Consider the following 16542-nt stretch of genomic DNA (forward strand, 5'->3'; position numbering starts at 1 on the left):
AATTCATTCCAACGCCATGAGAGTAGGGTTTGCTATACTTCTTGCCCTTTCCGGCCGACGCGGAATTTGGGAACTTGCAAATATTGATTAACAAGTTTTGCTATTTCGTTGCCAAAAGAAGCCAGGCTGCCAAACGTCAAGAAAACGTCTCCTCAAGGTAGAGTAGTAAAAACCATCGATCCCACATCGGAGCCCAATTCGCCTACTGGCCTATTATCATCGTTAAGGAAAGTCATAGACGAAAACTATTTAGCTTCCGTCGAGGAAGCCTCGCAATTTCGTCATGTCTCGTATCTTTCTATACCATGAGTCATATCAAATTGCCGTGCCGTACCAGTCGGATTATCGGAAACCGTTGCGGGTGTATGTTATGTATCAAAGAGGGAACTATCGTCGGCCACGTCACCTAACATTCGTTTAGGCAGCAATGAGAGGCTCCTCCTCATCTTCTTCCTCGGAAGATTCCTCCTCTTCCTTCTTGTTAAAGCCCTCCTTGGGGGCCTTGGGGAAGTCGGATTCGTTTAGGTGGGACTGAGTCGACTTCGATGAAGCGGTTTGGCCGCGGATCATCTGCTGCGCCTTGGCGGTGTAGTCACCTAAGTATTGCTTGGTAATCTCGGTTGCTTGGGCGGTGTGCTTGTTAGCAACCTGGCGTAATTGCTCGGTTTGGCTCTCGATTACGTCGGAGGCCTGCTTAAGGTGGTGGTCGATGAGCTCCTGGTTGGTCGTGTAAACCAGGGGAACAAAGAACAGGAGAGTGGTAGAGACCAGAGCAAGACCCCAGTACGGGACGATCTTGACAAGGTAGTACGAGAGGAATGCTCCAAAAGCAGCCTATTTTTAAACATTAGTAAAAACCGTTCCAGTGTGGTATATATCTGTGTAGGGAACTCACAACTGCGGATGCGGTCACGTTTTCGGCGAACAGGATTCGCTGGGATTCAATAACGAAGAAGTTGATAAGCTCGTGAACGTCACCGATCAAAGAGTCGAGTGTTTCCCTGGGAACAGTGTAGTACTTGCGAGGTCGGAGCTGAGTAGCAAGACCGTTGCCGAGTACTGTCTTACCAGCGACTTCGGCAAGGACGGTGACGCCCAAGGCCATCCACGTGAGCTTGAAGGTGTATCGAATGAGGTCGAGGTATCTAGCCACGAAGATCAACGAGACAATAGAAACGTACGCGATGGCGGAAGCTCCTATAATATCGTATCAGTATATATATAGCATAGTGGGAGGAAGTAGTATAGGCATACGAGGGTTGTTCCATGATAGCAACTCAGAAAAGAACGAGTGGTAGTGAGTCAGAGGCTGGCCAGTGGCAGCGGGCTGAGAAGGTGTTTGTCGGGAGTTGGCCAGATTGGAAAATTCGGCAGTTGTCTTTGCACTCTGATCCTTGACGTTCTGGGCGACAGGGCCTGCGACGAGGGGAATGGTTAGCTATGATAAGGTCCGATAGAGCAACAAAGGGCAAGAAGAGATAAAATACGTACCACTAGCGATCTGGCTGTAGGCGGCTTGAGCATCTGTTCGAGAGAGGTTAGTGATCATGATATCGAGGGGGCGAGTGGTCGTGGTTATTGTCGTTGTGGGATACTAGTCGCGACATGTTAGCTGGCCATTATTATTCGGTAGCGCGGGGGGTAGGATAAGGGTCGGAATCGAGTCAACTTACCATACTGCCTTTTAGAGTGTTGCCAGAACTGCCATTGGCAGTGGGATCAGTTGCTGAATCGGCCATCGCAAATGATCTTAGATGATACGATACGAATGTTGTTGTCGTAGGTAACGGGGAGAATCAAAGGGGTTTTACTCGGAATACCGGATGCTTTTACCTGGTAGCAAAAAAATTGTGGGTGAGCTCTAGCAGACTCAGAGTCGGGAAGGGCAAAGGCCAACTTACTGCTTTGGATGATAAGTATTTTTTCGTTGATTGTGTTTGAGGAAAGGAAGAGAACAAGTGGTAGCAGTAGAAATAGGAATCGTGAGAATTTTCTGATGCTTGGTACTTGTTTGTGCGGTAGCGGTAGCGGTAGCAGGGAAATTCAGGATTATTGGTAGGGAAGTTAGCGGAATTGAGCGATCTGGTTGAAGCAAATGGCAAATGGAAGCGCAGACCAAATAAAATAATAAAAAGGAGTGATTTCATCAAGATTAGCCCAGCGGAGCTTAGCTTTACCTTTTAGACCTCTTTAGACCTCTTAGCTTTACTGAAAATGTGGCTAGTGCATGGTGTTATGACGCCACGCCAGGGCCGACATGATGCACCTGCCTGACTTTGACCACTGACCTTCCTGCTTTTTTATACGTTTCCTAGGTACTCACGATCAACCAACCAATCGGTGTCTATTTACACGCACCTACCCAGGTACACATATGTACATACACGGAGAAGGTGCATGTGTTACTTATGACAACCGCAACTTTAAAGGACAGGCTCCATCAAAATTTGGTGATTTCCAGAACTTTGGTAGGTACAAATGTACATGAAAGTACCTAATCGAGCTGCCTAAGGTTTATTTTAGCGGGTAGGCTGGTAGGGACATACCTGATTGTTGCTTCGAAACGGTTCCAGCTTTAGGGGCTTCAATGTTGTCTTAGCGTCTAGAACTCAATTCCACTCACAACGTCACATTCTGTCATCCTGACCAGTCACGATTTTAATCTTTATAGACATTAATATCATTTGGAATTTCCGAATATTGATGATTTATCCCATGAATATCAAATACGATTTAATCATATATTCATTGTAACGAAAAATAAATCTCCTATCGTCACACCGTCCCTGATCCCGCGCAACAATCCGAAACATTCCTTTGCAAAACGAAGTATCAACTAAGTCAAACTAAAGAAAAAAACCACACAACAATAATACATATTACCCCCATGTCGTCACATACTGATACTAAGTTGCATGTGATTATCCGCTAAGGCACACGACACCTCCATTCCAGAATTTTTAGCAATTTTTAGGGAGCAGAAAGATGAAAGACCAAAATAAAAAAGGTTGGGTCGGGGGTTCTGGATCTTGTATACTATGATGTTGTTGCGCCCATCCGTTTGCCGAAGAACTGGCCAGATGACGCATTCTGCCATGAGTTGCTGTCATTGCGTCTTCTTGATCATGCTGACCATGACTTCGTCATCACTACCTATTAATCTACTGTACACTAGACAGGTGCCTAACGTTATCTATAAACTATTACTATAAGCAAAGGCCAGCTTGCCCCTCTATCTCCCACGATCCGTTTGGCGGATAGTTATCATCATCCAAAGAATTAATACAAATACATGTATTCTATGTCAGTGCAAATGTATGCGTACACTACAGTACTTGTACTCTGCATAAGTATCCATACATCGGATGTCTGAATGCATAATCACTCACATCTACATATGTACAAAATACATAACACATACTACGAACCGGAGTGTACAATTCATGCAGGAACTTCCAATAAAAAGAAAACACAATCACCCATAAAATTCAACGCAATAGGCAAATCAGTTGTATTTGGATATCATAAAGCTTTTCATGCTGCAAGCCATAAAACACAAAACAGTTAACCACGCCTTTCCAAAGCTGCTGCCCCTTCATATGTAAAGTAAGGTATTCGACGATGGGGTTCATATAAGTATAGCTGCATACTCATGACCCCCCTTTCTAGCTTAACAAATGTAGATGCGTAGACGATTTGATAGGTGTCGAATGCGAAGAAATAGAATGTATGCGTTCTCCCCCGTCAAAACATGGATTCCCTGTCCTATCTAATACAGGGTCCGGGTAAGTCTGATTACGATAAGTAAGATGAAGCTTATGCGCCCGCCGTACAGATGCAGCAGTATGCAGAGTATACAGTATACAGTATTGTACTGTTCGTCCGTATATCAATGTCTTGTCTTTGATGACAAAATTCAATCGCCAATAGAAAATGCACAAATTCCTGCCTCCCCTTCATTTGTGAAGAACATTAGGTATGCTCGCTCCAGTAAAATTCAATAAGAGCCGGCCCCATCTTAACTATCCACTTTCTTTATACAGTCAGTACCTTGCTGTTCAAAGCAAGAGACCGCTATCGTCGCCAACCCCAGAAACTACCAGCATTAGGTGTGGATGCGGTCGATGCAGCTGCAGGAGCGGCATTCTTAGTGCCGTTGCCCGCTTCCGATACCGATGATGTGAATCGTCCAATCATGCCCATCGCAGTTGAAGTCACCGTGTTGGTAGGAGTTTCCACTGGAGCCAGCCCATAGGTTTTCCTTAGGTTCTCCAGTTTCTGCTTGTATTCGTCCGCCTCCTGGCGAGCGACAGCTTCGGCCGTCTTGGCTTGTACTAATTCGAGAACAAGCGCATCATGCTCACTCGAGGTGATTGGTTCTGTTTGTGTCCTGACTAGCGACGAATTACGGTGGGCGAAAGCAGACTGCGTGTTGGGAGTCGACTTGCTACGTCCGAGTTTCAATTCTCGCAGACCGCTGCCGGCTCCACCACCGGTAGCAGTGAGATTGGGTCCCGATGAGAACCAACCTCCAGGTTCTGGTGTCGATCCAGGCGTCTCTGCCGAAGCTCGCACACGCATAGTGTGGACCTGTCTTTCGAGGCGCTGTTTATCTTGATGTAGGTTTCGAACGTGAGCATGACTCTCTCGGAGTTGTTCGCGCAACGTGTTGGCTTCCTGCCCAAGGTCATCGATGCGACGATTAAAATCTAGGGATTTAGACATCTCAATTCTAAGATGTTCCTTTGTCCTAGATAATTCATCGCGAAGTTGTGCTTTGGTATGTACCGAAGACGACCGACGCTTATGTCCCTCATCGGGACAGAAGCGGCCCTCGACCACTGATACCAATTGAGACAACCTATTTTCGGTAGGTGTATCTTCTCCTTCCTTATTTTCCGTGTTGTTATCGGGGCTGCTGTCATCGTCCGTAGTATCGGTCGGCGCAGTTTCAGCTTTCTTTTTCAATCCATCCAACAATGACTTGACAACAGTCCTGTCTTCATCTCTTTCCTCTCTCTCCTGTTGGAGTTGCGTGGCCAATAGAGCATGGCTTCGTTGTAGTTCGCTGAGGGCAGTGAGGAGATCCTCAATCTGTGTATGTAGGTTCTTGTCGGCAGCATTGCGAGCTGATTGTTGTTTCGCGACGACGGTTGTCGACTCGCGGATGGACGAGTCGTCGGCGTTGGATGAGGAATCGCGAGAAAGCGTGGTCGCGTCGGTGGATACAGAACTAAGGACGCTAGCGGAGCTGGCTTCCATAGAATTCAGCGTCGACGCGAGACTCTGTTTCGATGCACTTCGGCGCAACATGCTTAACGGTCTCAACGGTGCGGTAAGACCGGGAGAAAGTGTCCCTGATCTCGGTGAGGTGCTTGTAGTCCATAGACGGCCCAAAAAGCGGGAGGCTGCTGTGGTAACATCGGCCGTTCTGGCGGCATTGGCACTGGCGATCTTTTCCTCGCGGTACCCCTGCTCGAGCTGGGCTAATTTCTCTCTCGATACAACACTAGATAGACTAACGAAATCATCCACAAATTCATCGGCATTGTAATGATAACAATCCCAGAGCCCGCGAGATAAAAGGAGTTGCATAACATCCTCAAGCTCGGTACAGGCCAAGATGCGGCTCTCGTTTTTTCGCATAAGTGACAGGGCTACCCGCATGATAGTCTCCGATGCGCCTTCGGCGAAAATGACATCGTAGATACGAAACAACATGGGTAGGGGACATGTCACGGCGAAAAAGGAGAGGAACCATTGTGAAACGTAGGCCGGATCGACCTGAAGATCGTCCAAATGGTTCGATAAGATGGGGAGATTCTGCCGAAGTAACTCTCGAAATTGATAGATGCGAACGTGTAAACCTGACAGGTCGGGTAAAAAGCACGATCGTAGATCATAATATTCCATCAACCTATTATCAAATGTAATAGTCAGCTTTGCCGCATCTTCGCATCAATTGAGATAAGAACTCGAGGGTAATTAATTGCGCGCGCGCATCTCGAAAGACGCGTCGTTATCTAGAGGGATCACTTACCGAACCAAGACACAGAAAGCCTGACTATCAGGCATATGCATCAATAAGGGTCCAACAAGGAAAGCAAGTCCCTGGCAATATCCAATCTTTTGGTCGTATAGACTGAAGCATTTCAGAACTCTTCCGAGCATTCGCTGTCCGTCACCCTCAGGATCTCGGAACATATCCACACCAGGAAAACTTCTACCCAGATCCTTGCCGATGATACCCTCATAGGGACTCGACTCGCCACTGAGTCTATCGAACTGTTCCAAAAGATCACTATCGCGGGCAGCCGCCATACTTTGCCAAACAACTCCTCGCAGAGGCGGCGGGACTCCCTTTCTGATTTTCCTAGACAACAGAGTCGGGAGTCGAGCGGCAGTTTGCTGGTAGTCTTTGACAAGAGCCATATAAAATTCGAGATCGGTCATTGGCGGGGGAGGGAGGACTGAATATCGTAAGGCCATGGGCGTCGGCCCGTTGACCATATCTCGCATTTGTGCCATCGATGGTGGTCTTGGTCGACGGGTTGGAGTTTGTTCGACTACCTTGACCTTTACACTTTTCGGATTCGTAGCCAGTTTATTATTCTCTTGTTCGAGTCGCGCAAGTAACAACGCCGTAGACTAGATAGTGGGGGACATCATGTCAGCATCATTTTCATCCTAATTCGATAATTTGTTACTCGGGGTTGCGCAACAAGCGCTGACTCGACATGATAAAATCGATAAAAATAGATAAGAATAATAAAATAAAATAAAAACGTGGCACATACATTATCGTCTTGGTCCTTAACTTCTTCGTCTTCTGTCTTTTGTAATTGGTCCCAATTGACCTCCTCCGTATCGGATTCGTCCATTGGGTCATCTGCGTGTTCGTCTTCTTCTTGAATGGTAGTGGTGGGAGTTGTGATGGAAGTGGGGATAGTCGAAGTATCTCGAAGCTCTTGCAACATATTTTTAGGAGGGTCCGCCGGTGTCTTGACTTCCACTTCTACCCTCACGACTTCCTCCTCTTTCAAAGGCGGTGCAGTTGCACTTGTGGGTGTGCATTCATGTCCCCAGATGCTCCTTCTAAAAGGTAAAATATTCGGCGGAAGGTCCGTATTCACTAATAAGGAAGGCGGCTCCGATAGTCGAACCGTTACCATGGAATCGTGTTCCGGCATTCTTCGTTCGTCTTTCTCGGTGGGCGATTTCATCACGTTTGATTCGGCCTCAGTTGGCGCCGTAGTAACCGGAGAGGATACATTTTTCTGCTGAATCTCGGAGTCCCGCTCCATCACGCGGCGCAGGCCCTCCGAGTCCAAAAGATGTAGGTGGTCGGTAAGAGAGACGACTGGAATGGCCGATCTACAACTTAATGTATCTCGTCTCAAGACTCGACGTCAGAGTCTTACCTAAGTAACCTCGATTACCTAGATTCGATTTCGTAGAACGGTGGCATCGACAGCGGGAAAGGAAAAGGAAATCGAATGGCTTCGGGAAACGATGGGCGCGCGTCTAATGATTACTCGCAGTAGCAGCAGCGGTGTACCATACACACAGACAGGATTCGAAATGCTTCGTTCAAACCGTACGGCACCTACCCCAGCCCTCAGATGTTGTCCGCTAAGGGGACAGGGGGCATCAGTATAGAAGTGGGCTCGGGTCAGGGATTCGGGAGACAATCGGCTTGGACGTTTCCCTTCTTTGTTTCGTCGAGGGGTCGAGATCGATGCTTAACAATGGGTAAGGCCTAGAATGAGATATTTCAAGATTATGCAATTGACATTGCTAGGTTAAGTAAGGGCTTTCCCGGTGTACCGATCGTTATTACATCAAAGAGATAGGAGTGTTTGATATTAAAAGAAGTGACAGGCTTATACAAGAATATGTACGAAAGAATGGCTATGTTCAATGTTCTTGGTTGAGCTGTTTCGATAGGGATAATAACGAACGAATAAAAAACAGGTTAAGTGGGAACACAACGACAGGGAGCCATTAACACAAGACCTAGAAGGAGGGCATTCGCACAAGGTGAAGCAGAGGGGAGACCGACCAGACCTACCTAAGCAACCTAGCTACCTATCTGGGACAAACGAGACGAGCTTTCTTTCTCCCCTATGGACGCCGCGGCGTTAGGTTACATCCATCCACCCAGATTATGGATATGGGATTATGGGTATCGCAGGTTTAATGAGTTACACCTAACCATTAACGCTCTCCTCTAATTGGGCACCATAAGTGGCCACTATGGCCCCGTCCCTGCATTAGTACAATTTATTTGACCCTGAATCAACCCCCTAAGTTTAAATATACTAAGATATTCCACCCGCAAATATAGGTCCTTTGATAGACGAGTTGCATTCCTCCTTAACCTTGCTTTACCTTTACATACATCGTGCGTACATGCAGCATTGGCTTTGCATACCGACGGTGAATTTCTAGGCCTATTGTAGAAGTTGGAAAGGCGGTGACTCTTCTGACTTGACTTATTCAGGTCTACCCCCTGGTCTGTTAAGTTCCAAAGCGAATCGCTGTGCATGATTGGATTGTGAAGAGCCGCTCTCTCACATAGTCCCGCGACATTAGCGCATAAACTTCTCCACTCCGCCTACAATCGCGCTATTGGTGCTAGGCTGCTAGGTAATGTACCTAGAAATTACTTGCCTTAGCCAACCGTTAATTTTATCGTCTACCATAACGGCGTCAAATACCTAGGTACTTTTAGTAAGTGCGTAACTTTATTTTTAACACATCAAAATAATAGGCACACTTTCAACCTTTAGTTAGCATCGAAATAACTCAGACGTTAAAATCGGGACTGCCCGCAACTCAGTCCGGTACGTCCAACGTTGTCAAACGGGAAGGTTAAAGTTAACCAGTCGGCAACATTTTCGCCGAAGTATGATTGTAAGCTTGGCGAACTGACGTTAGATCTTCAAATCTGATAGTTTGATGTGCAAACGTCAAAGTAACTTCAAGCTGTGCGACAGAACACCTGGAAAAAATAACCTTGGAAGTAATAGCTAAACTCTTTCAACTGTATTCGATTCTTGCTTTTGGGGGCCATTCGTAATATGCAAACTATACAATATCCAAAAAGTCCGGTATATACGTCATCTAACAAAGAGGATGTCACCCCATCCCAAAATTTAACGCCAGAATACCAAATAAGCCTCTTCGGAGTTTGAAACGCAGTACCAAAATATCGTTGACCTTAGCGGGGTATTGTTCTATACGAGGCGCAACGCAAAATACCTTCATAAAGGGAGCCGATTCTCCCCAAACCGGAAACATCGAAAGTGTGTATATTATATCCATCATTATTGAGCTACTCGTTACCATGTCGAATAGCGCGGAGTAGCTTTTTACCAACGGGCCTTTCTATAACCCAGTTGAGACATTTGCTATAGAAGATGGTGGTGCTGAGGTCATCAGCTTCGGGGTCCTCGGCTTTCCAGGAACGGGGCTTGGCTGACCAGGTGTTCTCGTCCCAGACTTCATAGCATTCGCCATTTGCGGGCCCTGTCGTCCAGGAGGGACTGGAAAGGTCGGCTCCTTATTCGGATCAATACCCGGGTAAAGTCCTTGGAGTTTTTTGTATAATTCCTGGATATATTTCGCCGTTTCCCCCCGGTCTGGTGCTTCCTGGCTCTCTGTTCCATCCGGACCTAGCATCATCTTCAATCTGATGCTAGTGTTTAACGGCGGTGCCTTCAAATAAGTAGGACACGGTGCCGCCGTGACATTCCCTTTCTTATCAGCTAATGCAGCCAAATACGTAAGATTGGTCTGTAATCTACGCATACAACTAGAAAGACGAGTTAATGCTTATTCAAGAGATTGACGGTGACACCTTACTGGAGATAATCTTGCGCCAACATATCTTCCTCCTCTGTGGTCTTTTTCTCTGGTTCATTCGTAATACCATCGGTACCATTGGAAGCTGCCTTCTCTTTTTTTAATATTTGTTGGGTATTTTGGATTTGCATAGCTTCGACCAATAATTCATTGTTAATCTCCAAGATGACGCCAACCCTTTCCTTGTCGCGGGAGTCAGATCCGGGACTCAAGGGTGTTGGCCCAGACGACGCGTTATTGGGGCCACTCTGGGCGGACGCGGGAAATGTTGGAGTTTGAGGTGTCTGAATAGCACTGGAAGGTGGTTGATGTTGCGCTTGTTGTTGCGCATTATTTGGGGTCTGACTTTGGGGCGTGGCGTGAGCGTTTTGAGGTGTCGACATCTGGTGTTGTTGTCCGGTCGGCGCATTATTGGGAGTGGGTGTACTCTGGGGAGGTTGACCTTGAAAGGTTCGTTGAGGGGTAGGAGTCGACATGCCTGAGGCATTTGGCTGATGCGGTTGCATGCGTTGCATCATGTGTTGCTGCTGTTGCTGCTGCGGAGTCATCCCAGGGTGCATCGGATAGCCTGACATAGGCATTCCACCTCCCATCACGTAGTTGGGAGGGACGTTCAATTGGGGCGCAACGGAACTAGGAACACCAGCGCCATATGGCGAGTTCGTATATGGCGGTTGGTAGTTGGGCACTTAATTAGAAAACCAGACATTAGCATAATAAACATAATAATAAAGACAGCAATAACGCGTCTATTGGACCAGAATGAGAACCACAACGCGGAAACGTCAAAGACTATAGGATGATTGACACCTCGTCCGACGGGAAAATGCTGTAAGGAACTGCCAGTAGCCGCTCTAGGCAACCAGCATGGGAGATTACGGGCAATGGAATGTGTGGCCAAAGAGGACAAAGAAACCTGACAGGAAGAAAACGTGCTTACTCGGTCCATTGGTCGCGGCCATGTGCGGCATACCGGTATTTTGCATCATTCCTGCAGGTCCAGGACCCGGCATCATGTTAGGAGCACCAGGAAACCCGACTCCGGCTTGCGCGCCCATGGGAAACTGCTGATGCGGATGGTTGTACATCGAAGGCTGGTTGGGAGGAACTTGACCGGGCTGCAAATGAGGGTTATGAGCAGCTGAGTGTGGGGCGCCGCCATTGTACTGTGATCCAGCGGGAGGGACAGCATTAGGAAGGCCACCATAGTTGCCGTACATGGTTCGCGATAGGCTAGCACCACGCTGGCACAGCTGGCAGGGCTGGGCGACGTGGGCGTGACGTGGGCGAGGGCAGATCTTGGACGGGACTCGTTGGGGCTCAGATTTGTTCACCACTGAACCGAATGTGGTGTGTCGCGCGTTTGTGTGGGGTGCGTCCGAGAATAGCAAGGGGGTATGACGATCAAATGCCAGCTATATGCGCTCCCGTCGCCCCCGAGAAGCACTCTTCCCGAGCCACACAAAAAGACGTCGGTGTTACTTTATTAAAACGTTAAAAAGAACCTTGGGCCACCAAATTTCCGCCGGACCTATAATGTACTGCGATTCTTCTTTCTAATGATCGATTGGTATAAGTAGAACGTGGTCGGCTTGGTACCGAGTATACCACCCAATCCGAAAACTGCAAAGGGGGTACACAGCACCGTCTCATGTGCGTGCGTATAGCGACTAAACCGGGGAAAAGCTGGCACAACACGCAGGTACTGTACCTAGAGGGGATACCTAGGTAGAGGGACGTAGGTAGGTAGGCCCGAATAGTCAGACGTACTCGTACTTGCACTGTACCAAACCAAAGCAAACTGTACCGAATATATATGTAGGGAGGAGGGAAGCTAATGCCGGGTATGGCCCAGGGTTTCTCCGTTCTTCTTGACTTCTTGAGAAGATAGCTTGGGTATTGTCTCCCGTACGTAGTATTCTCTACGACGAAAGCCAAGGATCCGTGATGAGGATGAGTCAAAATTGGACAAGGCAGCTAATGAGTGCGGGACCGCGGTAAGCGTACTATAGGTATGGGATGATGGTAATTCGCCAATCTGCGAATCTGATCAGTTCCCGCGTGGGCCAAATGCTGGCATCCACAAGACCCTAAGCCGTGTGTACGTATGTATGTATGTATGTACACCGGGCGTATGTATCGAGCGCCCGTTCTTGGGTATATCGACCAGGTACCGACTAGAAAAACTACTAATGAGAGTCGGTTAGGGGTGGGAAAGGCTGTGACAGGACGGCCCTATGCGGTGGTAGCAAGGATTCGCCCTGTGGGACAATATGGCACTGTGGATGGATGGGAGGATGCGTCAAAATGACGGAGGCTTGTGTTCCCGTCAGATCAGAAAAACGAGGTGCAAATAGACGGGGAAGAGATAGGCAAGGCTAAGGGAGATAAAATCAGGTAATGTAATCCGTAGGTAGCAATCAACAATTTTTTCGGGCGTGTAGGCGCTGGTGGGTGCGCCTAACCTTAGAAGTTAGTCGGCTTAGATAGAGGTTGGTTGACTAGAGATTAGAAAATATGCGAGGAATCGGAAAAGATTGAACGGGGAAAGCAAATGAGAGCAAATGAGAGAGAGGCGTTCTAGAAAGTGTAAGAGGCAATTAGTGGAAGACACACATGGGAAAGTGGGGTCCAATTGTGCTTATGCTTTATGTATCTGCACATATTAGGGATATAACATAAACCATAACCTTGTATCCACCCTGTACAGTATCCGCTTTTTATAATCGACTTTTCCCAATTTCATTCAACCTTCAAATATCCGCATACTCCTACCTAACATTGGAATTATTATCGAGTACAAAATCAATGGCAATAGCAAAACTCCAAAAGACCGGCGCATATGCCAAACGATATCTTCCTATTAAAATTGAATTTGATCCGGTGCTTATCGAATCAAGCGAATACAAGAAGCCATCGTAGGTAGTGAGGTAGATTATAATGTTATTCATGAGACTACAGTGGTCCAACCAGCTGTAAAACGGGACTGGCTAGTACAACCTCTTCCATATGATCGATGGAACACAAGAAATACTTTTTCCTAGCCGAATATAAACTCCCTCCAATTCCTACCCAATTTCTCAAGTCCTTCACGCAAATCCCATCCCTTAATCTTGCAGATTTTCCTGCATATTTCTTCAAGATATTGATCCATCGATTCACCTGCTGTATGAAGGTCACTCTCGACCAAGATGCGATCGTCCGGTACAATACGAATTGTCTCCTCGGCCTTATCGCCACCTCCCGTACTCCAGTTTATTACAATCGAAAACGAGAAGAAGACTTTCGCCGGTACAGAGGGATGAAGATATTGTTTGGCAACCTCAGCGGGTCCACTAAAGGAATGCAAGCAGATCCGTGGAGGATAGGGCTTCGGTCCCAGCTTGTCGGGATCTAAATTCGGTTTCCGTTTATTGGTAGATTTGGGTCCGCTCCCATCTTCGATTTCGTCTTCGGATGAATCCGAGAAATCCTCTGCTCCCGCAGCAACTCGTTTCTGATCTCTTCTTGAGGTTACTTCTTTTTCATATCCTTTCCATAACCCGGCTAAGGTGTCATATAACACGCCGTGAGCTTGAACTCCGTGAACACTAACCGCGCGTTGCATCTCTCCTGCAAGTCGCAGTTGGGCTTGAAGTATTGCAACCTGATGTGTTATTTGCACCCGGTGGGGGCTCAGGAGTCTACCTTCTCGTCCACCAGGGGTAAGTCCTTCATCACGTCGAGCTTCATAAGCCGAGGTCCAACTTTGCGGAAGCCGAAATGCTTTATCCAAGCCAACCTCACCAACAAGAGCCAGTGGGTGCTTCTCTAGACGCGATTTGGTCTCGCGCAGAAATTGAGAGAGGGGTCGTGGATCCGGAAGACCCTCACTGAATGATACATCTTTCGACGAAGGTGATGGGGCTAATATGTGATCATAATGCGATATTTTTCCAGATGACGTCCCATCATATGTTGGGTTAGAAGAGAGGTCATCATAAAGTTGGTAAGAAAACCATGGATGCCAACCAAACGAAGGAACTAAGCGTCCCTGATCAGAAGCGTGTGATAAAGCCTCGTCATCAGGTTTCAAGCCTTGTCGTGAGGCCACATCGGACACGAGACCTTGGTCTTGGGATCGTGTGGACATAACGGTTAGGGCACGTGCTTTCATATCTGAAATGCTTGCTATTGACGCCATTGTGTCCGTTGGATGGCAATGAGCATCGAAGACACCAACATCCCAGGGGAATGGTTCCAGGGAAGTACCCGATTCATTTTGCGATTGTAATACCTCCGAAGCAGGGGGGTCATGCTCCCCCGAATGTTGTTGGCACATCCTATTCGACTAAGCTTCTGGAAGGCTTTTTGATGCAATTTCTCCTTAGTATCCGACGCCCTAGCATGCACGTGGAGACACGTTTAAACTGTCTTGCGCAATATGGAATGCAAACTATCAACTCATTAACTAAGCCGAGCTAATTGGGACAACCAATTGGTTGGATTTCGTAAGAACAGCAGCTTTGGATCGCTGGTGGAATATAGCAAGACCGCTGCCTTTGAGGTTCAGATACTCGAATTTCCAGGGCTGCCTTCAATGATATAATCGTAACAAGGCTAATTTTTTTCCAGGTCAGTAATTTAGAGGGAATTGAGTAGCCAGCAATCCATCATGCGGCTAGTTGTGACTCACGCAGAATGGAAGCACGGAGAAACAAGTAGCAAGCCACTTAAGAGTACAGCATGCAATAGTATGCAGATGCTAGCGTTAATTCGAGATACAGTTCTTAGAGGACGGTAGACCTAATCTTGGTACCTTTGCTTGGTGTGTAAATCGAAAGCTGTTTGTACGACCTAACATAGACCCCTCATCACAAACCCAATTCGAAAAACAAGAAGAAATTCAGAGAGGAATTGCAGTAACATTCGCCAATGAGCGTTTACGTTCGATATACGTAGAATTGATTGGCGATCTCCAAGGTTGGAGAGGACCCTGGTGACGTCAGAGAACGCTGCCGCCTTATCTATCACACTTTCCCCTCCAAAATTACATACATAATAATACGGTAGTAACAGTGGGCTAAGTACTCTACCTAGTAAGATAGATCTCCAACGCTGTCGCTTTTTTACATTACTCCACAGCTCCGAAAAGCCGGGGCAGAACGGGCTCTAATGATGAACTAAACCTTGTTAACCTTCTTAATCTTCTAGTCGATGAAAGTCTTCTTCGAGATGATGTTAAAATCTGGATCTTATCAGACAGACAGCTCCAAACCAATTCTCCATACTTATTAATAGCGCAAGATCAATTTAGATATGTGTATGGATACATAGGTATAAATGTACCTATTTGGTGGTTCGGTTAGTAAGATATACCTCCGCCACTCCCTCGGCATGACAGCTGAAGATGTTGAAATTCCAATCTAAGTACCAAGGTACCTCCATCCATTCCCCCCCGTTGGGATTCGGCATGTGAAAGCTACCTGGCATATACGGCGCCGTTGTAACTTATTGCGGGCATGGATTGAGAGAGAAAGTTTGCTATAATACCCTATCATGGTCCAGACAACGAATAGAGTGTCTTAGCCTTGAGCTTCTTCATGTTTAATTACATCTTCCTCGTAGCTTTAAATGGATAACTCCTCACTTGTGTTACCGTCGGTCAGCTCCTAATCTACTCCAATTTCTTTCTCTACTACGTTCCCTTTCTTCATATCATCGACCGATGCAAATACGATTGGGACAATCGGGCAGGTCCTAAATATCTTCGATTCAATCACCATGTGAACCAATATTATTATTCCTCGACTCGTAAATCATCTAAGCGATGCGAATAAACTTGTCCGAGACATTAGCCAGAACAATATTCCAATGGCGGTCTTTAATCCTTTTCAAATCTTCATTTTCCCATTCCTCTTTCTCGTCGCTCTTCCACTTGCCCTCTGCGCCGGATTTACGACCATTTTAGCTTTTATGGTTTTATTCCTACGCCTATTCCTCGTTTACTTTGACGTTGGGTTAGAGACCTTACGCTATGTTCTGGTCGGCCATGCCGCACATAACCGTTACATATCGCAACGCACGGATTCCGTCACCCCACCAAGCTCATCAGGCTCTTCCCCACCATCCTCACCCGAAGCGCGACACAGATACCGACGCAAGAGACAAAGCAGTGTGAGCAGTGGCTCAGTAACTCCTGTCGGTGGTCTCGACGGATTCACCCTTACACCTAGCATCGGGCTTGAGAGAGATTTCGAAGGTGTCGGAGGATGGAGATTAGACAGTGTGGATGTCGGTGCGAATGCCACGGACAATCAACAATGGTACAATCTCAACTCACGACTCGAAATTACCGACCGTCGCCATCACTTCCGATCGCAGAGTGGAGGCGGTGTATTAGCCGGAGCTAGCGGTTTGGGTCTTTATATGAAGGGACAGAATACACAGAACACGGGGACTGCGTACAGTCCCGAAGGAATAAGAATGCATGCATCACCCAATAGCTCGAGATCGAGGACACCAACGAATGGCAGGCCACGTGGTTTTACGAAGCTCGACGATGATGAATACTTCCCCGCACTGAATGGGAGACATGCAAAAGCTGTTCAATGCTAAGGCAAATTGAAGACGAGAATATTATAGCGAACCCGAAAATGTGTAGTGAAACAGATTGGATAAAGATGAACGATTAGT

At 47.0% G+C, this 16542-nt stretch overlaps 5 protein-coding genes across 5 annotated transcripts; 1 reads left to right on the plus strand and 4 right to left on the minus strand.

Moving 5' to 3' along the window:
- Positions 1–417: 417 nt before the first annotated feature.
- On the minus strand, positions 418–1739 carry F4822DRAFT_424527 (Reticulon-domain-containing protein; the record flags this gene model as incomplete). Its single annotated transcript, XM_051460165.1, has 5 exons — positions 418–834; positions 896–1197; positions 1255–1416; positions 1492–1594; positions 1674–1739. The coding sequence occupies 5 exons, from the start codon at positions 1737–1739 to the stop codon at positions 418–420; spliced, it is 1050 nt and encodes a 349-aa protein (XP_051319835.1).
- Positions 1740–4074: 2335 nt separating this feature from the next.
- F4822DRAFT_435832 (rab-GTPase-TBC domain-containing protein) lies at positions 4075–7190 on the minus strand (the record flags this gene model as incomplete). The annotated part of the gene is made up of 3 exons (XM_051462244.1): positions 4075–5917; positions 6041–6648; positions 6798–7190. 3 exons carry the CDS (start codon positions 7188–7190, stop codon positions 4075–4077), a joined length of 2844 nt encoding a protein of 947 aa, XP_051319836.1.
- A 1779-nt stretch (positions 7191–8969) lies between these two features.
- On the minus strand, positions 8970–11488 carry F4822DRAFT_35253 (uncharacterized protein). Its single transcript, XM_051455990.1, has 3 exons — positions 10808–11488; positions 9868–10555; positions 8970–9817 (listed from the first exon to the last, which is right to left on the minus strand). Exons 1-3 carry the CDS (start codon positions 11085–11087, stop codon positions 9391–9393), a joined length of 1395 nt encoding a protein of 464 aa, XP_051319837.1. The 5' UTR covers positions 11088–11488; the 3' UTR covers positions 8970–9390.
- Positions 11489–12907: 1419 nt separating this feature from the next.
- F4822DRAFT_424530 (hydrolase) lies at positions 12908–14050 on the minus strand (the record flags this gene model as incomplete). The annotated part of the gene is made up of 1 exon (XM_051460166.1): positions 12908–14050. The coding sequence occupies one exon, from the start codon at positions 14048–14050 to the stop codon at positions 12908–12910; it is 1143 nt and encodes a 380-aa protein (XP_051319838.1).
- A 1670-nt stretch (positions 14051–15720) lies between these two features.
- Positions 15721–16464, plus strand: F4822DRAFT_424531 (uncharacterized protein; the record flags this gene model as incomplete). Its single annotated transcript, XM_051460167.1, has 1 exon — positions 15721–16464. One exon carries the CDS (start codon positions 15721–15723, stop codon positions 16462–16464), a length of 744 nt encoding a protein of 247 aa, XP_051319839.1.
- Between the last annotated feature and the right edge of the window lie 78 nt (positions 16465–16542).

Source organism: Hypoxylon trugodes (genome assembly GCF_022578975.1).
Source record: "Hypoxylon trugodes strain CBS 135444 unplaced genomic scaffold F4822scaffold_1, whole genome shotgun sequence".
In the NCBI taxonomy this organism is placed as follows: Eukaryota; Fungi; Ascomycota; class Sordariomycetes; order Xylariales; family Hypoxylaceae; genus Hypoxylon; species Hypoxylon trugodes.

What these genes read in the sequence shown, in the direction of transcription:
- F4822DRAFT_35253 (XM_051455990.1), bottom strand. Translation starts at nt 11,087, where the DNA reads ATGTACGGCAACTATGGTGGCCTTCCTAATGCTGTCCCTCCCGCTGGA. An exon ending in GGCCGCGACCAATGGACCGA is followed by an intron (nt 10,556 to 10,807) that starts GTAAGCACGTTT and finishes TTTCTAATTAAG; the next exon opens with TGCCCAACTACCAACCGCCA. An exon ending in TTGGCGCAAGATTATCTCCA is followed by an intron (nt 9,818 to 9,867) that starts GTAAGGTGTCAC and finishes TCGTCTTTCTAG; the next exon opens with TTGTATGCGTAGATTACAGA.